This window comes from Ammospiza caudacuta, chromosome Z (assembly GCF_027887145.1).
Source record: "Ammospiza caudacuta isolate bAmmCau1 chromosome Z, bAmmCau1.pri, whole genome shotgun sequence".
Lineage (NCBI taxonomy): Eukaryota > Metazoa > Chordata > Aves > Passeriformes > Passerellidae > Ammospiza > Ammospiza caudacuta.
The window spans coordinates 17,226,329-17,253,173 of NC_080632.1; the positions used below are offsets into that span (position 1 = coordinate 17,226,329).

A 26,845-nucleotide genomic window follows, 5' to 3' on the forward strand; every position below is an offset into this window, starting at 1 on the left:
AATTTATCTTTTTCAGCCACAGCTCTAAACAGCTTCTGGGAAAAGGGCTCATTTGAAGAGTACATACTTCCAGTTTCGGAAGCAATTGTAAAAATAGCTTAGTAGGATTCTTATTAATAAGCGTATGTTCTTTTAGTGCTTCCTCAGGGTCAAGCATAACTCATCTATGTTGTTTTTTGCTATTTAAGTTAGATAATGAAACTGTAAGTGATGCTTTAGAAATCAGTATAAAACTTCTGTGCTGAATTAAGTGGGCAATATCAGTTGCTATATAGAACTGAGTTACTATTATTTTTAGAAGACAGAAAGCTGTGCCTGTAGCCTGCTGATAATTTACATATTCACAGACATATTTTTCACTAAAAGAAATGCTTTTTTCCCTGCTATGTTGTGTGAAAAGCCCAAATGAAAAAAAAAAAAAAAAAAAGATTGATGTCATGCATGTGAATGTAGAAAGCTGTCAAATCAGGCACACACCCTCATCCCTCCCAGGGAACAAAATGCAAAGTAGAGACTTCTAAAACCACTTGCCCTTTAGAAAACGAGACCATACCCACCAAACTAAAGTTTGACTCTTTCCTGGCACAACTATCTCAGTAGACACAAAGTCATGCCTGTGAAAAAAAAGTAGAAAAAAGCCTGTTTCTTCCTTTGCTACATTTATAATAAGTTCAAGCACAACTTGCCACAATTTGAAAGTGAAAAACTCAAATTGAAGTCGGGTTTTTGCTAAGTTCACACAGTGTTCCTTTGAAAATAGTAAAGTAGACAGAGGCAACAGTCTCATACTCTACAGTGTAAAAATGGTGCTTTACTGTTATCAAGACCCTTGAATGAGGCTTTCAAGCTGCATAAAAAACTAACACACAATTAAAAGACAGGAGATAAAACCTGTTTTATATTCCATATTTACAAATCTGTAATTGTTTTAAGGATTTCATTCTCTTCCCATGCCTGCATGTATAATTTGAATTACTCTAGTATGAAACTAGATTAGGCCAACATATGAGAACTTAGATAGATATTTTCTCTTTACAGCCATCCAAGAATTAGATATCTAGCTTAAATTGTCCAACTAGGCTTTCATCCTAGGCCATCTAGTTTTTGCTGAAAGATTGGTGTCTTGGTTTTCATCCATGGGCCAGACTCATCAATGAATTATTACTCCATGCTCTGTTCCCAGATTTCTCCTGGGCGCTTTAAGAATGTGAATCAGACATAAATCAACAACGCACTTACTACCTGCATGGGAGTACAAACATCTAAGGGGAAGAGCTGCAAGGGGTTTTGCTATGCCACAGCAACACTGCTCCAAAATGCATCATCACATCAGCTTAAGCAGTGTAAGGTGGAAAAACGTATGTAACCACTGCCTGAATTTGGGACATTATCTGTATTTTTTCTCCCTGAAAGTGCCCAACCTTTTGCCACGTACGCAAGGTGTTTCTGACAGGCAAAGATCACAAACTCCTTGCATAGACTCAGAGCAGATGTTTTGTCTTCTGAAGCAAAAACTTTTATCAAAAAAGTAACCTGAATTAATGGATTTTTCATAAGGGGCATATGGCAGAGAGATGCCACAGGGATGACGCATGGTCAAAACCATTGAGCATCTCATCTGCTTGCGCTCTTCATCTTTCCATAGCTTCCAAAATGTGCAAAACCAATGTTAAACTACAGCTTTTATTAAACAGAATGAAGAGAAAAACATGGAATTAACCTGTGCATGGAGTGAGACATTTTTACCATTCATGTATAAAGCCTTTTGATTTTCAGAAAGCCATGTGGAATATGAAGGATAACCAGGAAGTTATTTCTACAGCTGGCCTTCTTGACTTGTTTCTGGTGCCTAACTATGCATCAGTCACATACTTTATATTCTCCTAGTGACATTGATATTAGCAACTTGAAACAAACCTGTCTAAATGCTTCAAAATTATCAGGTGAACTTCTGTGAAAAAATTCCCAATTACTTACAGTGATAACAAGGTAACAAAAGATTAAGAAGGTAATTTTTACCATTAACAAAGCCCAACATAATCCAACACACTTCAAGTATCTACGAAAGTGTATATTATCAAGTATGCTCCATTTCCTGGACAGAGTCTCAACTGACAGTGCAAAAATCAACACCCTTGATTTATTTTTCCCTTTCATTAGGGTCTTCTGATGGTACAGGAGGAGTGTAATTTGAACAGAAAGGCATATTGTTTAAGTCTCATCTCATACATCTCTTTCCCAACACTGACTCAGGATCACTCCACTCCCAAGTCCTCCAGTGCACACAAGAAGTTCCATGTTGGTTCTTCCTGTGTCAGGAGAGAGCTAACAAAAGAAAGAAATGTCAGGAATGCTTTTCTGGGAGTGAAGTGCATTTCCCACTGATCATTCATAAAGGGAAGCTGGCATGTGAAGTATGTATCTAAATAAAATTATAAGGACACAGGAGTGAGGAAATAGGCAAACTTCATGCAAGGTACGGGTTTCTGCTCTCCCGAGAAGATCAGTACTAAAAAAAACTTTGATTGTGTTTGTCCTGAAAACTAGGCAGTATCCCCTATTGTCCTCATGAATCAAAGAATTAATAAAATAGTATTTAAGCAGCATTTTCTACCTCTGCCTGTAGAAAAGATGCTTTCCAATGGCTTAGCCCTTCTTGCTAAGCTAATGTTCCAGGCTGCACTGTCTGCCAGACTAGGGAACTTGATTTGGAACAACGAGATCCAGTCATGCAGTGAGGAGATTAACTCACATCCGTTATAACACCTTTTGAGGCAACTCATTAAATGTCTGGCTGTGAAGTCCAGCAACTTGATGGCATTAATCTAATGTCTCATCCCAGCCCTGAGGTTATCAGTGGACAGCTGTAATTACAATTGATTGAAAAGACATTTTCACAGAGGAGTTTCTGTTTCCTGGAATTCAGGCATTTCTGAATATTTTTCCTGTGTTGCCCAGCCCAGTCATTCCAATCTTATTATCTGCAGGCAGGCATATGCAGCTTTTTAGTAACTTGAAATCAAGGTATGAAATTGGCAATATTCTGATGACAGGCAAGCTACAAAGTTAAGCTCTAATGACAAGCTCACATGGTCTTTTAATGGCACTGTATCTACTTTCTGCAACCTCCTACATCCTCCCTGTATGTTGGGGAACGTGGTGAGAAGCTCCTGCTTGGTTCACTGTCACTCCAGCTGTGACACTGGACTGGTCGCTGTTTCTTGACCTCTTCCCTTTTCTCTTCCTTGATGGACTCCTCAGAGTCAGAGGACAGCTCGACCACTTCTGGGGTCCTCTCAGCCAGCGGCTTAACGTACCCAACAATGACACAATTGTCTGAGGAAGAGCCACTGTCGTTTGAGTCAGCATTGGCCTGTAACTCAGTCTGCAGCTTGGTTCTTCGGCTCCCTGAAGCAGAGTCGTCGTCAGAACTTTCTGATGACTCCAGAGGAGAAGCTATGGTTGCACGAACCTCTTCTGAAACGGAATAGGAAGGCCCCGGAGTTTCGTCATCCCACGGGGCCTGACCAAGGCCAGGAACAGACAAACTATTATCCGGCCCTTGCGGGTACGCCACATCGGGAGATATTGTAATGATTGATGAGTCTGAGTGGCTTCCTTCCTCATACGACGGGGCAGGACAGTCGTAATTGGCGTGTTGATCGTATGCTTCTAAGTTAAAAGGACAACGAGCAAAACTGATGAATTCGTGCAGGAAGTGCTCTGTCCGATTCAGCAGAAATGGCTTCAGGTCCTCAGCAAAGGCCTGGCTTTCCAGATCGTACCTGGTTACGTTGCTCATGATGATGTGCTGCACAATGTTGATCAGAGACCCGTGGGCACCAAACAGGACCGTAAGCTCTCGCTTCAGCCAAGGAACCAGGCGGTGAAGGCAAGCAGGGTTGCGGCGGAAGAACTCGGCAGAAATCTCTCGGTATCGGCCGCCGTCCTGGATGCTGCGGATGCGCACGCCGGTGCGGTACAGAGCCCTGCGGAAGGTGATCATGTCCTCCTCCTGGATCTGCCGCAGAGATCTGCCCTCCGCGCTGGCCTTCCTCCTTGAGGCCAGCCTCCTGAGCATCTGCTGAATCTCCCTGTGCCTGTGTCGCACCGGCTCGCTCGACAGCCCTTCAAACAACATCCCGTTATCCGGAGGGGACGGCATCCTTCGGGAAGGGGAACCGCGCGCGCGGCGTTCCCTCGTCAAGGTGGTGCGGTAACGAAACCTCCGGCCGTCGGGGCTGGCAAAAGAGCTTGTTTCTAAAGGGCTGAGGATGTACTCCTTGAAGTCATCTTCAGCACGAATCGTGTGGAAAATGGAAAAGAAGGGTTGCTTGCAGAGCGGGCATTCTGCTTTGTTCTTGGACCACTCTTGCACGCAGCGGAAGCAGAACCTGTGCAAGCAGCGATCCAGATACGCCACGTTGTCAAATCTGTCCAGGCAGATGGGACACTTGGAGTCGGGAGACGCATCTGTCGGCAGCTTACTGGTGCTGGCTTTCGGAGAAAAACTGCTATCTTCTGCAATCTCTCAGCTAACAGAAAGCACCTAGTACCTCCCACATTTTAGGATTACCATTTGGCAAGTGAGGTCATCCCTGCTGCAAAGCACCTTGGAGCATGAGTCACATCCTGACCTGTGAAGGACGGGCTGAGTTTACTCACTGAGATAAGGAGTTTTTCCAAGCAAATGCTCTGTGTGCACCTCCTGTTTCCACTCTTGGCTCTTAGCCAAAGGGTGCCCACAGGGTCACAACTTGCAGTAGAGATTCAAGGGTCTTTCTCTTTTTGTTTTTATTTTAGTTCCCTGCCGTCTCAAGGATGGTCTTAAGCAACCATCTCATCTTGATGTGACCTGCAGGCAGCTGTCAGATGGCAGCATTGCTCACTGATATGTGAATGGGAATTGAGTCAGAAACTCAGAAAGCAATGGTTTAGCTTCAACAACCACTATTTTAAGCCACCCAGTTCTCACAATCAAGTGAGCTATTTTACTTTATAAAATAATCATGTTCTAAGGCAAAAAAATAAAATAAAACTTGTTTTAAAAGAAAATTAATTATTTTTGTCCAGACAAAAATATAGACTCAGTCTTCTGGACATGAAAGGAATCTAAATATACCATCCAAACCAGCATTATAATCCAAAAGACCAAGAATGTACAACATGCAGTCACTTACCAAAGGGACTGAATATTTGCAAAATAGCATGCTCCTCTTGAGGAGCTCTCTGGGTAACAATTGGAAGGGAAGATAGAAAGAAATTCAGTATGATCTGCAGACTTTTATTTCTGAACATGGAATAATATTTAATATTCCTGGCACAGGCTCTTCTATGCAAAGCCTTCAAGCTCTGAAATGCACTGCCTTCTACCAGCAAGCTGTAAATCCTCCCAGTCATTCCTCACACTCCTGCAGGGCTGCTCATCCACTGGCCAAACAGTAGCCACATTAGGAACCTGACACCTTAAACAAATTCAACACTTGCCCTTTGGTTGGCTGATGGCAAAGCAGCAAGTTAAACTGGAAAGGTCAAGTGGAAATCTCTGAACAGAGTGAGCCATATTGCAGACACAAAGTAAAGCGAGCAATGAGTTCTTGAGCTATGTGAAAACTGGGTCAAAAGGGCCTGAAACAGAAACTGTTAGGCAAAGTGAGAAACCAAGGTTGTTATTTCAAAGGCGGTCCATGTGGCAATATCGCTCTGTGGCCAGGATGTGCTTTGCTTTTGGCTCTGCTCAAGACTGCAGGCAGTTTTGAACTGAAAGCAGAGGTTGTATAAAGCAGATGCAAACTGCATTGGGAGCAGAAGCCATGTTCAAAAACAAGGTGTGCAGGGAAAAGCAAAATCAACAATCCTGATAAAGGGAAGAAATTACATCACATGCTTTCACAGATAGGCAAGGACAGCATTGAAAATCTTCCACACTCACTAACAGGACACATATTCAGAACTTTTAACGTTCCAAGGATTTCATGCATGTTGTCCTCTTAAGTCACAACATCTAAGCTTCCAGCCTTCTGCACCTTGACTAAATCTGCCTCAAAAGAAGAGCAATGAAACCAGAATTGTCTCCATCCTCCTCAAAGAAGGGTGCTAGCAGGACAGTGCTTACAAGAATCCCTGTAACACCCTTTGGTAAGCATTTCAGAACTTACAAAGGTGGTGCTTTGTGATCCTGGGCAGCTTCTGGTCCTTCATTGCAATGTATTCAGAGCACACAACACTGAGCGTAGAAACAGGGAACTTTGAAAAAAGAGATGCATGGCAGGTGTGAACACTACGAAGACAACCCATCCTTTCCCTGGTGGAATGCAATCAGAAAAAGCATTCCAAACCAGGACTGCGGGAACTGGTGTAAGACAATAGCAGAATCCTGCACTGAAAAATTTACCTGGAAATTTGTACAGAAATACTAAGGGCACAGTGGTTTTACTAGAAGCCTTAGCCTGTTATCCCAAATTATCTGTCCTTACATCTTGGAAAAAACAGCCAGCACTTGTGAACAGGGACTGAAGTGACATCCTACTGTAACAGCAGCTTCTTTTAAAGAGGATGAGCCAGGTTGAGTAGAGACCATAAGGGAAAGAATAACAAAGGTAATTCACATTCTGTCTTGCTTCCACAACAGCTGAGCCCTGCACACAGAAAGGCTTCTGAGGCTCCCTCCTCTGCTCCTTGTATGCAGTGGAAATGCTGCTTTTATTGTATGCCACATCATTATGTTGCAGCTGGAGAAAGAAAAAAAAAAATATAAGCCCTTTTTGTACTTGCCTATAAATGGTCAGGTCATGAAAGAAATAAATTGCAACAAATTATGAGGTCCTACTCAAACTGCAGCTCTGTGCAAGCACAGAGTATTCCCAGGTAAGCTTGCCCATTTATTTAATGTTCCTTTTTTTTCCATTTAATTAATTTTCTTTTTTTCCCCCTTTTGTAATTAAATATACTTTAGACATCAAAACAGCCAATATGGAACAGCCTGGTTTTGAAATCCAGCATGCTTTGTAACCGTGGCAAGCTCTCAGAGTCAGGCTGATGCTGCAAGGAATGAACTGCACATTTAAGTTACATAAGCAACTTTCACTAGAGAATATGTAAAATGTCAAAATCTGGTACTATGCCTTATGTTCCTCTGTTTCAGAGTTTAAAAGTTAAAAACTACTGCAAAACCACCAAAGGTTTTCAGTCACAAAGGTGCATGCTTTGAGCTTTAGATATTTGAGAAGTATTTTAAGATGAATCTTGGTGATTTGAGAAGGTTTCAAGGTCTGATTTTTTTATTTAGTTTATTCAATTTTAGCATTCCTGGAGTTTGGAAAGTTAGATGTCCATCTGGATCCCACAGTTTTAAGATTTTTTTTTTAATTCTGAGGTAAAATAACTTTCCTTGATATTCACAAAAAGGCAGTTTACAAATATAATCACATGTGATTTCCTTTACCATGGACGCATGATTCAACTGGCTGCCAGCAAAACAGGCTGCTAAATGCTGAGAAGGTTTGCAATCAGTCTGCAATGAAAAAATCTATACCCCCTCCACCAAAATTTACATGGCATAGTAACGAGATAACATAATCATTGAGCAGAAAGCAACCACATGAAATAAATGCAGCAAATATTTGCTTATCCAGCCACTAAATAAGTAAAATGCAACCTAGATTGAGTGAGACAAAAATGGAGAGTCCTTATTTTTCATATGATACAAACTATTATCATACTCTTCCTTAAAAAGCCACGTGAACAAGTTGAAGTTACAGCGTGGTGGAAGGAGAGCACAAGCACACTCGTGCTGTGCCACATCATATTTGTTGTGTTCTAAAGGCAAGTTAGCTCATTTCTTGCAGCACTTGTGAAAGCAGGAGAAAAAATAGATGAGGGTGGGGCAAGAAGAGAATTTGAAATATAGAAACAGAGCAAACCCCCATTCTCTTCTTCAAGTTTCAAAGGCATCGTCATTTGCATTTCCATAACTGAAAATTGAAAGTGCACATTTACTTCTACCCTTTCAGATGTGATATTGTACAAATTCAAAATGGGCCCACAGTCTGAAGAGACACAACCCGGAGTCCAAGTCACCCCTGAAGTACCAGCAGAACAAAACCTGTGCAGGGATACAGCAGCCAAGATCAGTACATAGCAGCAGGTCAGCCCCTCAGCTTGGTCTGAGGTGCCTGTACTTCAGAGACTGTAAAAATAGAAAGCAGCAGGTTTTTAAGAAAGCACCAGCATTCAGTAGTGCTGCAGGTTAATGGTATCCTGTTAAAGCCATATGGATCAGTGTCATGCAGACACCAAGGAGGAAGGAGAAGGGGACAGGGTGATGAAGAAAACTGAGACAGGAGAGTGGGAAAGCTGAGGAAGAGAAGAAGGGTAGCTGCATCTCCGCTGGTCTCTATGGCTATTGCACAGTCAGGAGCTCATCCTGAAAATGGCAATTTAATATGTCCACGCCCTAGGCCCAGAAACACTGGTTCCAGTGTCTGCTCCCCACAGGGATTCCCCATCTGGCACAAGGTAAAGAGCAAATCAAGCTCTGGCTGAGCATCCCATAATCCAAAACTAATCCCTCAGATACTCCTTTGGACACCAGCCACCTTTTGTGCCTGATGCCACACACTGGGTAAAGCAGCATCAGCTCCTTATGGCCATTCTCCTTGGCACAGAAAGGCCCTGGGTGCCGCCTGTGCTGGCAGGGTGCTGTGTGGGGAGAATGCCAGCAGGCACAGCTTTGCAGCCCACCTTGAACCAGAAACATATCCATGCACACACACCAGAGTCAGACAGCACTTCAGATCAGGTGAGGCACCCCTCTAAAAAGGCCTCAGGTTATGTGCAAAACTTGGTCATCGTTTAGGCAGGTGTATAAGAACAAGGACAAGGAGATGGTCTGTGTGCTGGTTTTGGCTTAGGTAGTGTCCACTTTCTTCACAGTGCCAGTATAGGGCTGGGTTTTGGATTTGTGATGAACAAGGCCTTTGTTGCTCCTCACCCACACCACCAGTGAGAAGGCTGAGGGAAGGAGAAAGGCAGAAGGGATTGTGAGAGGACACAGCTGCAACAGCTGACCCCAAATGATCCAAGGAATATCCCAGTCCTACAGCTTATGGTGCCATGCTTAGCACGTAAAACTCAGGGAAGAAGAAGAAAGGGGAGGAAGTTCAGTCATGGCATTTGTCTTCCCAAGTCATCCTTACACAGGATGGGGCCCTGCTCTCTTGGAGATGGCTGAACACTTGGCTGCCTATGGGAAACAATGAATTAATTCCTTGATTTGCTTTGCTTCTTTTACTTTCCCTATAAAACTGTGTTTATCTCAACCCATGTGTCCTGTCCTGCTGTAAAAGGGGAGATGTGGAGGATTCCTATTGATAGACCTCTCAGATGAAAATAAAGCACAAGTGCAGCAATATTATATCTGAGAACTGTTTGTTGATAAAGCAGGGTAAGTGCTGCTGCCGAAGCGGGACAGAATATGGAGCAGGGAGGGGAGAAGAGAGAGGGAGCAGGAGCAGCAGGCCGGGCCAGGCCGCTGCCGCCGCTCAGCCCCAGCCGGGCGGGCGGAGCGGGCGCTGCGAGCGGGGCCGGGCCCGCGCAGCTCCGGGCGCGTTCCCGAGCGGGGCAGCACCGCGTGCCCGCGCCGGGCCGGGCCGGGCCGGGATGCGCACGGGATGTCTGTCTGTCTGTCCTGCCCGGGAAGCGGCGGAGCCCGGCGGGACAGCGCGGACAGCGAGCGAGGGGCGAGGAGGGCCGGGCTGAGCCTCCGGGCGAGCCCCTGATCCCTCCAAGGAAGGAACCCAAAGCAAAATGGCATCGGTGGTGTCGCAGTTCATTGCTTTGATGCGCTAAAGCTCCTCCCGCAGCCCGATTTCCCAGGCGGTTTGTGCCAGGCACCCGGGCATCAGCATCGCCCCAGCAAGTGGGGTCACTCGCAGCCCGAGCGGGGAAGCTTTGTCTGGCCTGAGTGGCTGCCAGGTCAAGGCTCCCCGGGACAGGGCTCCCCACACGTGTGCAGTCTTTACAGTGATGTTTCACCTCATATATACCACATGGTGAGCCATAAATAAAAATCAAATTGGTCCCTCTCAGGTATGTGAATTTATGATTTAGAAGATACCACATAGTGATACATAAATACTAATTAATGAATGGCAACCCTGCAAGGATTTTCGTTTGGTGCTTATGTGTAGTTAAAACTGAATTAATTGGCTTTACGTCCTGAACATGGAAGTTCAGCACATGCTTTTGTATGTGAATAGTCACCTTGAAGTCACTGGGAACAGCTGTCAGTCATGGGAACCTTCATATCTGTCATGGATCTGAAGCCTACTGCAGATGTTTATACGGAGCATGATTTTTTTAAAAATTGTTTGCTTTTATTGAGTTTGATGCGATGATTTGCCCCAAGTCAGGTGAGTAATTTGTGTGGATTTTGGATTTAGTCTTCTAAAGAAAGGAAAAGGGGAAGAAATTGAAACAGAGATTGTGCTAGGGATTTATCCTTCTTGAAATAGACACTTTTACCTGCCACAAAATGTATTGTCCGTCCACAGTTACATCTGAAAAATAACAACAGAGAACTCACAGTGTGTTTTCCTGCATTTGAGAGCCTTTGTAGCAGTGTGCAGTGACAGCAGGATGACTGCAGCTGATGAAAAATTATAAGATGTGATTATCAAGCTGCATAACCAGCAAATTATTTCACTTGCTTGGGTTTGATATTTTTTCTTTTTGTACTCTAATGCTGGCACCGAGCTTTTGGTTCACGATAAAAAACCAATATATGGTCTTAATTGTAGTTCATAATTTAATTAATTTTGATTACTTTGCTACTTGAATCAGTGTAAGGATAGAGTCAAAATATCATCTATATCTTTTGTAATGGAGAACTATGAAAATCACTCTGTCAAAAAATAATTTGTTGAGGAAAAATATATTGTCCTGATGACTGTAATCAGTAACACACGTAGTGTGAACAAAGTAAATGTTGTCTTTATCTGCTGGCCATGGGCTCTTAATTGCTGCAATTATTTCAAAATGAGTGGAAGAAAATGCGTTTTCCTCTTCCTTAGAGTGACTGTTGTCCTTCTGTTCTTAAGTGTGATGTGTGCCACAGAGGAAGGAACTAAAGGAACGTACTGTCTATGATTTTTGGTCTCACCAAGTCCAGAAATTGCTTTTAGAGCAATCCTGAATAGCCACACATCTGTACCCAGTTAAAAGATTATTATGACATTATTATTATTAGAAATCGCTGCAGCAACAACTTGTCAAATGAACCATTAAAAGCAAGCCAGACTCACTGAACCACAGTAAAATCAATTAACGGCTGCTTGGGGCAACATATGGTCTTTGAAGGTCTTTATCTTTTTAACCATTTGTCTCTTCCAGTGTTTGTGGCAGAGCTCTCCACCTCTTTCATTTGAATGCAAAGAGCCATTTCAAATATTGTAACTTCCTCTTAGTAACAAGCTCATTTGGTGGTGTGTCACTGTTAAATTGGACCTCTACTGACATGCAGAAATTTGAATTAAAGGGAGAAAACACCTTTTACTGTTAAGGAAAACGGTGTGTTCTTTCTGCTTTGGGAATTTCACTTGAGCCTTTTTGGCTGTTGCTCTACCCTACGCCCTGAGCGCCTCTTTTGTGGTTGTTGTTTTTGAGGCTGAAGTTTCAGAGATGCTGAACCATTGGTTTTTTCAGATGACAAAAAAGGGAGGTGGAAGGGCGATTCCCGCGGCTGGATTTGCACAGTGATTGCCGGCTGTGCCGGGAGCGTGAGCCAGCACTGCCGTCTAGCCTCGGCCGTGCGCCCTGCTGCCTCCGTCCGTCCGTGTGCGAGCTAACGCAGCTCTGCCGAGCCTCCGCCGGCCAGTCTCCTGTTGTACTCACTTCTGTTGGGAAACACAGGATCTTCTGAAGTGGCCACAGCACGAGATGAGGGATGGAAGACGGCAGCAAACAGTGGAGGAGATCTGAAGTGGCAATGCATCAAGAAAAGTCACCGTCTGTGTTTGCAGATAGGGAAATGAAACCCATCTGTCCAAACTCTTACAAGATATCTGGTGGCACAACAAGGCAGAAAAACCAATTCCAGGTCTGTTCAGTATTTCCAATGACAAAGCATTTGCAATGTCATTGAGCAGGGTCTCCTGACATAGCACCCCCTGCTATATCCTTTGGGCTCTGTGTTGAATCCCACTTTCCTATGTCTCTCTCTCCCTTTTCCTTCTCTGTCTCATACCAAAAATACTTCTTTTTTACTCTTTCCCCACAGAAGTTGTAGCTTTTGCTTCTTGGTGTGTGGTGACCTGTGAGCTACTTGACTGAAGTAGTTTGAAGTGCTGTGTTTAGGTTTTATATGCATATTTTGTCTGGACATCTTGGGATTTTAAAACTGTATTGCTTCCATTCACCATGAACTTATGTTTGTTTACCAAAATCTGTGTCTATATAGCCTTTACGTTACAGATGGTAGTGCATAAATAATAAAGAGGATAACAAATATATAAAACATTTTTACTATATATGTGAATATATGTATAATTATTTTTAAAGAGGCAGAAGGTTCTATTAGGGCTCTAATAGAAGAAATTGCACAATTCCTCCATTTTCAAACAGCATGTAATGCAGGAATGAAGCAATTATATTCAAGCTTTCTGGGTAGTGTAACTTGTGAGAAATTGATTATTATGATATATTAAAGTGATTTAAAGCTGTATTTAGCCCAGAGTGGCCTGACAAGTGATTTTGTTTCTTGTTTTTACTCATTTTCAATAGACTTCTTTAAATAATTCAGCTACAACAGTAATCATAGAATCATCAGGGCTGGAAAAGACCTTCAAGATCATCAAACACAACCTTTGGTCAACCACACCCTGGCATTTAGACCATTACAAATCCAATAATTTCTTGAACACTTCCAGGGATTGTGACTCCACCACTTCCCTGGGCAGCTTGTTCCAATACCTGCCAGTGAAGAAATCCATCGTGATGTCCAACATGGACCTCCCCTGGCACAGCTTGAAGCTATGTCCTCTCCTCCTGCCAGTAGCAGCCGGAGAAAACAGGCTGATCCCCACTTTCAGGTAGCTGTAGGGAGTAATAAGGTCACCCCTGAGCCTCCTTTTCTGCAGGCTAAAAATCCCCGCTCCCTCAGTCACTCCTACAGAACTCACTCTATACACACTCTACCATCTCTGTTGCCCTTCTCTGGACACACCAGCTCCTCAGTGGGTTTCTTTTAGTAAGAGGCCGAAAACTGGATTTTTGAATTTTTGAATTGAGGTGTGGATTCACCAAGTACAGGGGCATGGTCACTGCCCTGGTCCTGCTGGCCACGCTATTGCTGGTACAGGCCAGGGCACCACTGGCCTTCTTGCCACACTGCTGGCTCCTGTTCAGCCATTGTTGACCAACACTCCCAGGTGCTTCACCTCTGGGCTGATTTCCAGCCCCTCCCTCCCCAGCCTGCAGCTCTGCAGGGGTTGTCGTGACCCAAGTGCAGGACCTGGCACTTGGCCTTGTTTAACCTCACACAATTGGCCTTGGCCAATCAATCCAGCCTGTCCAGATCCCTCTGCAGAGCATTCCTGCCCTCCAGCAGATCAACTTGGTGTCATTTGCAAAGTGACTGAGGATGCACTTGATCCCCTCACCCAGATCATGAATAAAGATGTTAAACAAGACCGGTCCCAACACAGAATTCTGTGAAACACCCCTGGTGAGCAGCCACCAGCTGGATACAGCACTGTTTGCCACCATTCTCTGGGCCTGGCCATCCAGCCAGTTTCTAGCCCAGTGAAGATGCCAAGCTGCAGGCTGCCAGCTTTTCCAGGAGTGTGCTGTGGGAGACAGTGTTAAAGGCCTTGCTGAAGTCCAGGCAGACACATCGACAGCCTTTCCCTCATGCTCCAGGTGGATCACCTTGTCATAGAAGGAAATAAGGCTGATCAAGTAAGACTTGCCTTTCCTAAACCCATGCTGGCTGAGCCTGATCCCCCCTGCTTGTCTTGTACATGCCATGGGAGCACACTCAAGAAAATCTGTACCATAACTTTTACCGGCACCAGGTTTAGCTGTCCTTACATATTCTTATCAACCTTATAATTAACATGTATCCATGGGTACTGCCTCATGTTAATGAGACAAGATTATATTTGAAGGAGAATCTTTTGTCTCCATTAAAGCAGCTGTTAGTGTGGCTGCATACCTAGGTGAATCAACTAATCATTTCATTAAATGAAAGTCCTCTTAGGTATGCTAATCAAAAGCATGCTGATCACAATTTTTTTTTCAGACAACCCCCCTGAAACCTAAACAAACAAACCACTTCAAGGTTTGTTGAATAAACCAGACTTACTCTGACATATAAGCTATGCTTTATTAAAGAGGATTAAAGAAAAAGAAGATCTGAGGGAGATTTCATCAGCATTATGCATATATTCCTTTAGCCATCTCTGGTGATGTCATCTGAATGGTTAATGCTGCCTAAACATAGTTATTTGCTGCATCATTTTGAATGTGACAGGAAACACAAGGTTTCTGCTCTGAACTGCATCTTCTTGGGTGAGAAGATGGTGGATACTGAGCACTGAAACAAAACCCTTCTGATTAAATCCCAGAAGCAGGCTGAGGGGGTTTCTATGTGCTTCTTGACTTCTATGAGCAAGCATACAAGCAGAAGCTGAACAGAGTTTTATCAAGAAGGAGAGGTGGAATGTATAACACTGTCAGTGAACAGTTTCACAGACAGCTTTTTCAGAGGGAGGGAGATCAGTGTATTAAAAAATGAAATAACTGGCTTTAAAACTTCATAGGTGTGGTTTAAACCCAGCAGGCAACTAAGTACAATGCAGCTGTTTGCTCACTCCCTCTCCAGCAAGATCAGAGAGAAAATCAGAACAGTAGAAGTAAAAACCTTATGGGCTGATAAAATAACAGCTTAATAGGTAAAGCAAAGGACACATATACAAGCAAAACAAAACAAAGAATTCCTTCACCACTTCCCAGAGGCAGGCAGGTGTTCAGCCATCTCCAAGAAAGCAGGGTTCCATCATGCATAACAGTAATTTCAGAAGACAAATGCTCTCCCCCTTGGTTCCTTCTTCTTCACCCAGCTTTATATATTGAGCATGATACTACAGGGTGTGGGATACCCCTTGAGTCCACTAAGGCCAGCTGAACTGAGAGTGTCCTGTCTTCTCCCAACTCCTTCTGTGTCCCCAGCCTCCTCCTGGTGGTGTGGGTAAGGAGCAACAAAGGCCTTGGCTCTGTGGAAACCCTGCTCAGCAGTAACAGAAAATGCTTTATATTGTCATCACTGTTTTAAGTGCAAATCCAAAACACAGCCCCATACTAGCCACTGTGAAGAAAACTACCCCAGCTAAAGTCATACAATTTTTGTCATGCTGTAGTCCAACATGATTTTATAGAATCTCATTGACACCCCCTATTTCCTCTCCATCCTTTGATATAATACACAGATATAATTCTAGGGACACCCCCTGCAAAAGCCCACCAAATGCTAACATATGTCCATAGAATGCCAGCTGAATTACTTTCAGGGCTCATGAGCTGAGGCTCTGTCTGTTCTGCTGGTCACTCAGGACAGGATAGGAGAGGTGATGTGCTGTGGTACTGTGGCCTAGAGCCAGCTCAGGTGAAGTCACTGCTGCATTTGCACTGGTTATTGTAAGAATTGTCCTCCATTGGTTCATGTGGCTCCTATTACAGTAATTCCTGTAAGTAAAACTCAAATAATGGGTTACAACAATTTAAAGGCATTTTGTGCCAGACTGAAGGGTTTAAGAGTGTAATGAACTACTTACCTTGCTTCTAGCCTGGCTAGAAACAGGGGTTCCTGCTATAGCAATTACAGGGTCCACCATGGACCTCCAGAGGATACAGAAGGACAGCCTGTCTGACCATGCCTTCACCATGGGCTGCAGGCGAATCCCTACCTCATCACCTGGCTCACATCCTGCCTCTCCTTCTTCAGGAAAAGGGTTTCTCACACTCTTCCCCTGTACTGTGGACTCATCCACAGGTCACAGCCCCTTTGGCTCAAGTTCATACTGGAATTCCAACCTGTCCCGTGCAGCAGACAGCTCCAATGCCCTGGCCACCTGCCAGCCCAGGCACATCGCGGCTCTTATCAAAATGTTCCCAGGCACAGCTGAGTGAGATAAGAAGCAGAGCACTACAGCAAACAGCCACCAACAAGCACTGGATTGCTATACAGCGTCAGGCAAGTGACCCCTGTGGGCAAGCACTGCAACCTGCTGATTAATAATTTAACAGCCATAACAGCTGAGAGTTTAATCTAGCACATTCCAATCTAGTCTGTCATAATCTGAGTTTTCTGAGCTCCCCATTGGGTCCAAAGAAGGACCGTTGTGGTTTAACCCCAGCCAGCAACTAAACACCCCATAACTACTTGCTCACACCTCTGTAGTGGGATGAGGAAGAGAACTGGAACAGTAAGTGAAAAAACCTCATGGGTTGAGATAAACACAGTTTAACAGGGAAAGTAAAAGTCACAAAAAGAAGCTATGCGAAATAAGGAATTCATTCATTGCTTCCCATAGGCAGCCAGCCAGGTGTTCAGCCATCTCCAGGAGAGCAGGGCCCCATCCTGTGTAAGGATGACTTGGGAAGACAAATGCCATGACTGAACTTCCTCCCCTTTCTTCTTCTTCCCCCACTTTTACATGCTAAGCATGGCATCATACAATATGGGATAGGGATATCCCTTGGGTCATTTGGGGTCAGCTGTTGCAGCTGTGTCCCCTCACAATTCCTTGTACATCCTCAGCCTCCTCACTGGTGGTGTGGGTGAAGAGCAGCAAAGACCTTGGCTCAGCAGGAAAAAAACCATCCCTATGTTATCAGCCCTGTTTTCAGCACAAATTCAAATCAGTCTGAGAGCGTGAAGAAAATTAGCCCTACCCCAGCCAAAACCGGCACCTTCCCACTGGACTAGGAGGTATTTTCTAAATCTCTATGGGGCCTTTAATCCCACTTCTCTCTTATGGGGGATGTAAAAGTGGCTTCTTGCTTCTGCCATCATGCTGACATGACTTCAGGTCAGCATCAGGATGTGGAAGTGGAGATGCTTTTTGACCCTTGACATTTACTCTAGTATTGAGCTGTGACAGCAGTTTAGGAGAGAGGTTACAGAGAATAGACAGGCTAGAGAAGTAAAAGCTCTCGAGTGAGACTATCAGTTCTTTCAATATATGCAGAAACATCACACAGGTTTCTCAGCTAATAAAAAGAGAAAGGTCTCCTTCTGCCTTAGCTTGCTGTCACTGTGCAAGGTCCTTGTCCTCAGCAGAGACATTATCAATTGTTTTATCTCTCTTGTGAGCAGTCACAGTCTCTGCCTTGGACTTCAGGGAGATACGAGTAAATGGACAGGTCTTGATCCTCCGGAGATTTTTAAAGAAGCATCTCAGACAATGCACATTAAGCAGCAGGCTAAGATGAAGGGAGTGAAATTCAGCTGCTGTTGCTGCTGCTGCTTCCCCATAGTCCTGCACGGCTCCACCTGCGGTGCAGGCAAGCCAGCTTGGAGGGGATGATGGGGAGTATTTTGCCATCTCGTGGCAGCTCTGAATTAAAGCATCTCTACGCGATCACAGAGACTCGCTGCCCAGAAGGAGCAAAGCCAAAAAAGAGATTTCCATTGAGCTGGCTGCAAAGTGACCCTTGGAAGGTTTGCAGCAGAGCAGGCTACAACCCTGAACTGCCCGGTACCTGCCCATGTGCCGCTGCAGGTGCACACCTGTGGTGGAACCTAAAACAAAGGATGAGAAGATAGCACTGAAGAGGACCCAGCCTGGGGCAGGCCAGTGGTCAGAGACTATTTCTAACTCCTGTTCTTGGTGTCATGCTGCTGGAGATTTCCAGCTAGTACGGGAAAGGGGTGGATAACTGCAAGCTGGTGAAGTCTTCAACCACAGTGAGGACAAGGGCACACTGAAGCTGAGTTCTTTTGATGTGGACAGTGAAGAATGATCCAGCCAATCAGCTTTGGCTCAGAGAAAGTCAGAAGAGAGGCAGTGAGCCCACAGAAACCTCTGGAGGAGCACTGCTATAGGTCTATCACAATTTTAATGTATTTACAGGTGATGTAGCTAAGATGGGAGATGCTGAGCAAACCCAGGGATTGAACAATTTGCACCTTCCACTGAGCTCCTTTCCCACAGGAACTGTTGCTGCTGTGCCTGAGGGAGCACTGTCCGAGGTGCCAGGGTACACCAGAAATGGGGCTGAGGGTTGTCCCTTGTCAGGGACTGCAGATGTCACTCTCAACAGTGTGGCACTGCCAGGGCTGTGACTGATGCTCAGGGAGACACGGGACCTCTCCACACACCTATTCCTGAAAATCAGCAGAGAAAAATCCTGCTGATGACTAAGGGACTCCAAAGGTCCTGATGGCAGAAGGAGGAGGGCCAGGCTCACCAAGAAAAGATTGTTCCCCAGCTTCAAGAGGTATGTGGGATGAGGTGCTGCCAATCCTCGTGGGCAGTGGCCACGAGTTCTGCTTTTCAAAGCTGTTTAGAAAACCAGCACCTCAAACCGGATCCATTTTACCTCTAGAATTGCTTCTTTTCAGCTCAGAAATTATAAACCCCTGTGAAGAGCCCGGAATGCCTTTCAAGTATACCTTTACAATTCCACGACCCAGAGATGAACTGTCCAAGAGGGTCCCACCTTGCCTAGGAGCTGACACATGCACACAGCATTTATCAAGTTGACAGAGTACAACTATTTGAGATACAAATCCCTCCTATTGTGCCAGCAATGGGAGCGGGTAGGTGCCAGTGTGGGGGCAGGATGGGTATGTGTGCCCCAAATGCACCTGCTGGGGAACTGAGGAAAGTAAAACCAGTGAGTCTTGGCACCCACACACAAAGCAGGGCTGCAGGTCACAGCCCACATGCCTGGTGCTGCCTGCTGTGGACATAAGAGAGGTTGCATCTGCCCTGAACACCAGGGAAAATTACTGGGAGCAGTGATGTAATTCCTGAGCAAACTTCAACATGGGCTACCTGGTGAGGAGCAGGCAAGTCATGAACAATAGGCCTGTGCTGCTACCTGGGGAGATCTTTAGGAGTGGAGTACCTGTTGGGAAGCGCCAGAGCAGGCATTTACTCTTGAGCAAGAAGAAGGACCAGCTGGTGCGTGGGAATGAGTAAAATGGATCAGGATGTGGGGCAGGGCTATCACATGAACAGAGGGCTGTGCTGGTACTCTGGGCATCTGTGAATTCACGTGTGCTTTTGCAAACTTTAGTCCATACTGACTGTGGGTAAGAAAAGGGAAGGGCTGGCTGTGCTTGTGTTTTACCCAAGTCCTGGTAGTAATAAATGCAGGTACCGTGGCAGGCTGCGCCCCACCTGCGGCAGCCTGCACAACTGGTCTCGTCCGTGTTCTTTGCACACTTTTATCTACTCCAGGTATGCACTTGTAAAAATCAGTAAGGACAGTTATTTTTCTCTTTCCTAATAACGGCTTATTAAGAAATGCTTTTTCTGTCTCCTCTTTGCTACGTGCTATTTATGTTTTACTTGCTCAACCAACCACAAGACTACTCCAGTCTTCCATGGAGTCCTCTGCGCTCTGGGAGACAGTGCCAAGCTCCCGCTGGCGCCGCCGGCGGGCTCTGCCATTGCCTCGGGCAGCCCCTGGGGCAGGAAGCGGCTCTCCCGCGGCCGTGGGAGGCCACCCGCGCCCCTAGAGAAGGACACGCCGGCCGCGCCCCGCCGCGCCAGCCGCCACCTGCGGAACAAAGCGCGCTCCGCCTTGGCGCCGCCACGGCCGCGACTCCCCTCGCTTTCACCCGCCCGGGGCCGCCGCCGCCCGGGCTGCTCCCCGGGGCTGCTCCCCGGGGCTGCTCCGTACCGCCAGCCCTGCCGCTGCCCCGCGAACACTCACCGGGCGGCGCAGCGGGCCGGAACCCGCCCACCCGCCGCCGCCATCCCGGCCCCTCCCCGGCCCCCGCCCCGGAACGGCGTCACTGCGCGGGGCGCGGATGTGACGGCGCCGGCCCCGGCCTCGCTCCCGGCAGATTCCGGCTCAGCTCCGCGCCCGCGGGCAGCTGTTCCTGTGGCAACGCCGCCGCCGATGGCGGACTCGTCCCGGCGCCTGGCGGAGGGTGCCCGCCGCCGCCGCCCGCCCGGGGAGGAGCGGCGGGAGCCTCCCGGCACCGGGCGCTGCCGGACGCGCCACAGGCTGAAGGCGGCCGCGGCCCTGGCCCGCACGGGAAGCGAGGGCCCGGCGGCGGTGAGTGCGGGCCTGGGGGCGGGCGGAGCGCCGTCTCCTCCGGGGCGCTGGGTGGCGGCTGCTGAGGCAGGGGTGGCGGGGAGCGGGCGGGGGCGGTGTCGCAGCGGGCGGAGCGGGGCGGGGGCCGGGGCCGGGGCCTGCTCACCCGCTCGGCAGTGCCGGCACTTACTTGAGCCCGGGCTGCGCCTCTGGCGCCCCAGCGCTGCTGCTGCCCCATCCCCCGGTGTCCTGCCCCCGCAAAGGCCTGCTGCCAGACAGGCTGCAAAACATGGGCTAATGGATTTTGAAGTATGGTGGTAACTTATTTCCACCGGATTGTAATGCCTTAGGGTAACGCCAAAACTGAAAATAACTTTTAAATCGATTGATTTTTTTGTTGACCATGTTTGAGATCTCTCATTATTTCACCGCAGCCAAGCACCACATAGCCACTTGCACACTCCCTGAGATCAGGGAGGAAATTGAAAGGGTGAGAGCTGAAAAACTTGTCAGTTGAGATAAAGACAGTTAAATAAGGATGCCTAAAGCCATGCACAAAACCAAAATAAAACAAGGACTTAATTCACTGCTTCCGATGGACATGCAGATGTTCAGCCATCTCCAGGAGACCACAGCCTTATTGTGTCTGATGTGATTTGAGCAGACAAGCATCATTACTCCAAACATCTCACGTTTTCTCCTTCTTTCCCCCATGTTATATATTGAGGATGTCACATGGTCTGGAAATCCCTTTAGTCAGTTTGGGTCACCTGTCCCAGCTGCATCTCCTCCCAGCCTCCCATGCCCACCAACTTCCTCACAAGTGTGGAAGTACAAAAGGTTCTGTGTAAGCCCTGCTCAGCAATAATAAAAAATATCTCTGTGTTATCAACACTGTTCAACGCCAATTCAGAGCTCAGCTCCAGACCAGTCACTGTGAACAAAACTTACTATCTCAAGCAAACAGCATAACAACCTACTAGATAAAAGACAGTGTGTACTTCAGCATGACATCTGGTTGTTTGTCCTTCGGTCTTGAAAAAAAAAATACTTATTTTGGCAGGAACACATCCCTGGAGATTGTCTTGTCCAACAAACTGTGTGTGGTCCAGCATGAATGCCCAACAAAGAGGGGCAGACTGTGCAGGAACAGAACAGGTCCAGCAGAACTTGGAAGGTGATAACATAGTTAAAGTCCAATTACTTCTTTTGGTTGGTTTGTTTCAAAGTACAGAGTTAACTGTTCTCATACTTTTCATATTTAAATGCTAGATTTTTTAAGCTATATATTGGAGGATACGATGTAAATAATAAATGTACTGACCACATCAACAGAGTTATTTAAGGGTGGGGAAGAAGACAGGCCTGCCTGTTACCTTCATCAGTGCCAGCATGATTTGGGTGCTGTGTAAAACTTGCAGCACTGAAGAACTAGACCTCACTGTGAAGAGAAGTCAAACCAAGTAGTTAGGTCATACTGCCTCTTTGTTCAGCATTCTCTCAGAGCTCCTGTTGGGTTTTGCAAATGTGAAAGAAATTGTTACGGGTTTCTACAGGGTAAGATTTTTGCCTCTCTGTGACAGCAATGATCTTCTGTCTCTGTCTTTTCTAGAACATGACATCAGATAAGGAGTTTGCAGAAAATAGCAGTTTTTCTCCGAAAGCCAGCACCAGTAAGCTGCCGACAGATGCGTCTCCCGACTCCAAGTGTCCCATCTGCCTGGACAGATTTGACAACGTGGCGTATCTGGATCGCTGCTTGCACAGGTTCTGCTTCCGCTGCGTGCAAGAGTGGTCCAAGAACAAAGCAGAATGCCCGCTCTGCAAGCAACCCTTCTTTTCCATTTTCCACACGATTCGTGCTGAAGATGACTTCAAGGAGTACATCCTCAGCCCTTTAGAAACAAGCTCTTTTGCCAGCCCCGACGGCCGGAGGTTTCGTTACCGCACCACCTTGACAAGGGAACGCCGCGCGCGCGGTTCCCCTTCCCGAAGGATGCCGTCCCCTCCGGATAACGGGATGTTGTTTGAAGGGCTGTCGAGCGAGCCGGTGCGACACAGGCACAGGGAGATTCAGCAGATGCTCAGGAGGCTGGCCTCAAGGAGGAAGGCCAGCGCGGAGGGCAGATCTCTGCGGCAGATCCAGGAGGAGGACATGATCACCTTCCGCAGGGCTCTGTACCGCACCGGCGTGCGCATCCGCAGCATCCAGGACGGCGGCCGATACCGAGAGATTTCTGCCGAGTTCTTCCGCCGCAACCCTGCTTGCCTTCACCGCCTGGTTCCTTGGCTGAAGCGAGAGCTTACGGTCCTGTTTGGTGCCCACGGGTCTCTGATCAACATTGTGCAGCACATCATCATGAGCAACGTAACCAGGTACGATCTGGAAAGCCAGGCCTTTGCTGAGGACCTGAAGCCATTTCTGCTGAATCGGACAGAGCACTTCCTGCACGAATTCATCAGTTTTGCTCGTTGTCCTTTTAACTTAGAAGCATACGATCAACACGCCAATTACGACTGTCCTGCCCCGTCGTATGAGGAAGGAAGCCACTCAGACTCATCAATCATTACAATATCTCCCGATGTGGCGTACCCGCAAGGGCCGGATAATAGTTTGTCTGTTCCTGGCCTTGGTCAGGCCCCGTGGGATGACGAAACTCCGGGGCCTTCCTATTCCGTTTCAGAAGAGGTTCGTGCAACCATAGCTTCTCCTCTGGAGTCATCAGAAAGTTCTGACGACGACTCTGCTTCAGGGAGCCGAAGAACCAAGCTGCAGACTGATTTACAGGCCAATGCTGACTCAAACGACAGTGGCTCTTCCTCAGACAATTGTGTCATTGTTGGGTACGTTAAGCCGCTGGCTGAGAGGACCCCAGAAGTGGTCGAGCTGTCCTCTGACTCTGAGGAGTCCATCAAGGAAGAGAAAAGGGAAGAGGTCAAGAAACAGCGACCAGTCCAGTGTCACAGCTGGAGTGACAGTGAACCAAGCAGGAGCTTCTCACCGCATTCCCCAACATACAGGGAGGATGTAGGAAGTTGTAGAAGCTGTTTATCTCCTGCAGTTGAGAAGATGGAATCAAAAGGGGATGAGAAGAACAAATACAAAAGAAAAGATCTGCCTCCACAGGACTTGAGTTGGAGCCCCTCTCCAGGGAGTGATACAGTATGCTCCCCTTGGAATCACAGATTGTCTAAAAAGGGAAAGTCTAGAAGCCCACAGTCCTGTTCACGGGACAGTCGAGGCAGCCATGGCCATCGGTCTAGAAGGGAGCACCATAGCAAAAGCCAACTTAAAAAGAGACGATCGAGAAGCAGAGATAGTAGCAAACATAGGAGCAAAAGAAGCAGCAGAAAATCAAGGGCTCATGACAGCAGAGCCTCTCTGAAAAGCCAGAGGGGCTCTCTAAGTGGTGAGAGCACTGCATCCAGAGAAGTGAGCAGATCACGTTCATGCAGCAAAGGCCACAGTAAAAGGAGATCAAGAAGTAGAGACAGCGATCACTATTATGTAAGAGACAGTTACCAAAGTAGACACCAGTGGGGTTCTGCTTTCTGTAGTCGAAAGTTGTTTGGAGACAGCTATGAATCCTCCAGCAGAAGGAGGACCCGGTCTAACACTCTTTACTCGCGGCAGTCTGCTAGTCCAGAATACAGGATACGATCATTTATTGAGAGGACAGATCTGCATAGCCAGAGGGGACTCCATGAGAGGCACTATTACTGTTACGAAAGATGTAGGTCAAGGAGTCGGTCAAGCAACAGATCAAGGACTCCTTCTGGAGGAAATGACAGAATGAAAAGTGAAAAGCCTGGTGGAAAAAGGAAGTACAAAACTCGCCACCTGGAGAATACATTCATGGAAAGCACAAGTCTAGAAAGAGAAAATGAGTCCAAGAAAACTTCCTCAAAATTTGGTGATTGCTGCAAAAATGAAGATAGCCTGTCAGACAATCGTGCAAGCAGCGAGACAAAGCGTAAGAAAAGGAAGAAGAAAATGAGGAGTCCAAGCGTGGAGATAGTCTATGAAGGAAAAGCAACGGACACAACGAGGCATCTTAAAAAGAAAAAGAAAAAGCATAAGAAGAAACACCGGAAACATCAGAGTAGCTCAGTACATTCTTCTCCGGTGGTGATTACAATTGATAGTGATAGTAGTAGCAAGGAACCAGAAAGTACTGGATGGGACAGCAGTATTACATGGACAGGCACATCTCAAATAAATGAGAGGGAAAATGAGTCTCCATCTTCTTTTCTGAGGAGGACAGGATGTGAGGAAACTGCAGAAGTAGACAAAAAGTGTGATATCTCTGACACAAGGGAAAACTTAGATGGTGGCGTTAGAGATGCTGATGTCAAACTTCAGGAAACAGCAGCTGATCAGAGTGTTACCACAGTGAGTACCAGCAGTAACACCTCTCACACAGAAACTGTAACCAGTTATGTTCAGGAAGCACCAGCAGCGCCTTCCAGTCAACTGCCTTCCCCCAGGACTTCCTTCCTAGAGTGTCCAGAGAGAGAGCCATTGATACTGAGACTTCCTAAGAGACTTGTCAACAGATCCTCGTGGTTTGATTTCCCAGAAGAAAAAATGTAGTAGGCTTTCCTTGGAACACTTGTTAAAACTGTGAATTTAACGACTTTCTTTTTCCCCTTGAAAACTAAAATGTCTGATAGGGTTTCTGTCTGTTAAAAAGATGTCTAGGAAATGTATAAAACTTTTGAATGTGTATGCACTTTGAAGTCAAAGAAGATAGAATATTGCTAGTATGTAATTTTAAAAGTTTGTTAGAGGGCTCTTTGGAAGTTTTAATTTCATAAAGCCATCCACAGAGTGGATTTCAAAGTTTTGTGTAAACCAAACAACAGAAAAGGAATCCAAAACAAGAGCCTAGAAATGCATTTTATGGGGATTGTTCTTCTTAGACCAGAAAAATGTTTAGTTCATAAAAAGTGATTCATTCTGAATTCCAGCATCATTTCAATTTCTGGTTTAAGCAGATCTCTGCTGAAAAGCAGTCACTGATTTATTTCCACAGAAATTCTCAAATATGTCAAAGTCTGAATAAAGCAATAAGTTTTTTTTTGTTGTTTGTTTAAATATATTTACATATGTACTGTGTGTTTTGCAAATGGAGTTTTTTCTTTTGGTTTTGAGTGTTTTACGTATCCAGACCATTGGATATTTTTGCAGTCAGGAGAACTTCAGGTTGGAAGGGTTGTTTGGAGATCAGTTGGTACAAGCCTTCACTGAAAGCAGGAACTTTGATCAGATTGCCTGGGTTTGGTTCAGTTCTGAGTTTTCCCAAAAGCTGGGTGGCCGCTCTGTCCTACCCTTTCTAAAATAAGAGTTTTCCCTTGGGAAACATTTTTGTTTTCAAATTTCTTATTTTTATTTCCCTTTTTGGAGCCTGTGCATTCTATAGCTGTGCAATCTTCCAGAAGTCTTTTCCTGTTCTTTATATCCTGTGGCTGCATACTTGAAAAACATCTGTCTTGTCTAGCCTTGGCAATAAAAGGTCTTCCTCCTGACCTCCTTGAAATAACCATCATTCACCCAGGTCAGCGCATCCTAGATGTCCTGCTGCAAGTATGTGCAATTCACAGGGCTCTGGCAGGGTTTTGTTTTCCAGGTTTGGCCCTTTTCTGTGTGCACAGCAGTAGCTCTGAGGGCTGAATGAAGAGGGTACCTTCACTGTCTCTCCTGCATTACCTCCATGAGTTTTATGGATTTGACCATGGCTGGTTGCTTGCCAGGTAGTCAAGCTGCTGCTCTGTCAATTTCCTTTGTCTGCAGGATGGGGGAGAAAGTAAGATGGGAAAGCTGGGTTGAGGCAAGGACAAGGTACTGTCACTAGCCAGATAGAGCTGGGTACAATTAATGTCTTGTATTGCCAGTGAAAAATTGAGTAGGAGGAGAAGAAAAAAAAGGCAAAACTGAAACTAATCTCCCCTCCTTTCTCAACTTCACTCTTTCATATGTGCTCTTCTACCTCGTCCTCCCCAGCTGTACAGAAGGATGGGGATGTTAAGTCCATCACATTCTTGCTGCTTCTTACTCCTTACACCGTTCCTCTGCTCTAACATGGGCCCTTTCTACAGGTATGCAGTACTTCTGAAACAGATTGCTCCAGCTGCCAGGAAACCTGCTCCTGTATGTGCTCCTAAGCATAGGCTTCAGCTCCTGACAGGAGCCTGTTCCTGTGTGAGATCTCCATGGGCTTGAGCTTCCATAAGGGCATCTCTACCTGCTCCAGAGTGGGGCTTTTTCACAGCCCTGGAAACAGCAGTAACTACTTATCATAGAGTTGGTCCTCCTAGGAGGAAAAAACAGACTCCCAAATCGACTTCTGAGTCACAACTTCCCCTGGTTTGTCCTGTCCCCACACTGGATTGGTATCCCTGGTGGCCACCCCCCTTCCCCTGGAGACCAAATTCCTCTGCCCAGCCTTTAGCTCCACTCCCCACCCCTTCCCTTTTTCAAGCTGCCTGCTCCATGTGGTTCTCTTTTCCTCGCTGGGTCCCCTTCAGCCACGCTCCGCTGGAATAAAACCTTGCAAAAGAGACTTTCTTGCCT

The 26,845-nt window shown here is 46.2% G+C and overlaps 2 protein-coding genes across 3 annotated transcripts; one reads left to right on the top strand and one right to left on the bottom strand.

Annotated features, from left to right (window-relative positions):
• Window positions 1–3,112: 3,112 nt before the first annotated feature.
• Window positions 3,113–15,890, bottom strand: LOC131571598 (E3 ubiquitin-protein ligase Topors-like). The gene is made up of 2 exons (XM_058824377.1): window positions 15,831–15,890; window positions 3,113–4,528 (listed from the first exon to the last, which is right to left on the bottom strand). Exons 1-2 carry the CDS (start codon window positions 15,888–15,890, stop codon window positions 3,113–3,115), a joined length of 1,476 nt encoding a protein of 491 aa, XP_058680360.1.
• Window positions 15,891–20,061: 4,171 nt separating this feature from the next.
• Window positions 20,062–25,401, top strand: TOPORS (TOP1 binding arginine/serine rich protein, E3 ubiquitin ligase). 2 transcript variants are annotated; one of them, XM_058823537.1, is made up of 3 exons: window positions 20,110–20,292; window positions 21,335–21,448; window positions 21,884–25,401. In XM_058823537.1, exons 2-3 carry the CDS (start codon window positions 21,389–21,391, stop codon window positions 24,863–24,865), a joined length of 3,042 nt encoding a protein of 1,013 aa, XP_058679520.1. In that variant the 5' UTR covers window positions 20,110–20,292; window positions 21,335–21,388; the 3' UTR covers window positions 24,866–25,401. The 2 variants fall into 2 exon arrangements, with proteins under 2 accessions (XP_058679519.1, XP_058679520.1); XM_058823536.1 differs by lacking the exon at window positions 21,335–21,448 and having other exon boundaries at window positions 20,062–20,292.
• Window positions 25,402–26,845: the final 1,444 nt, after the last annotated feature.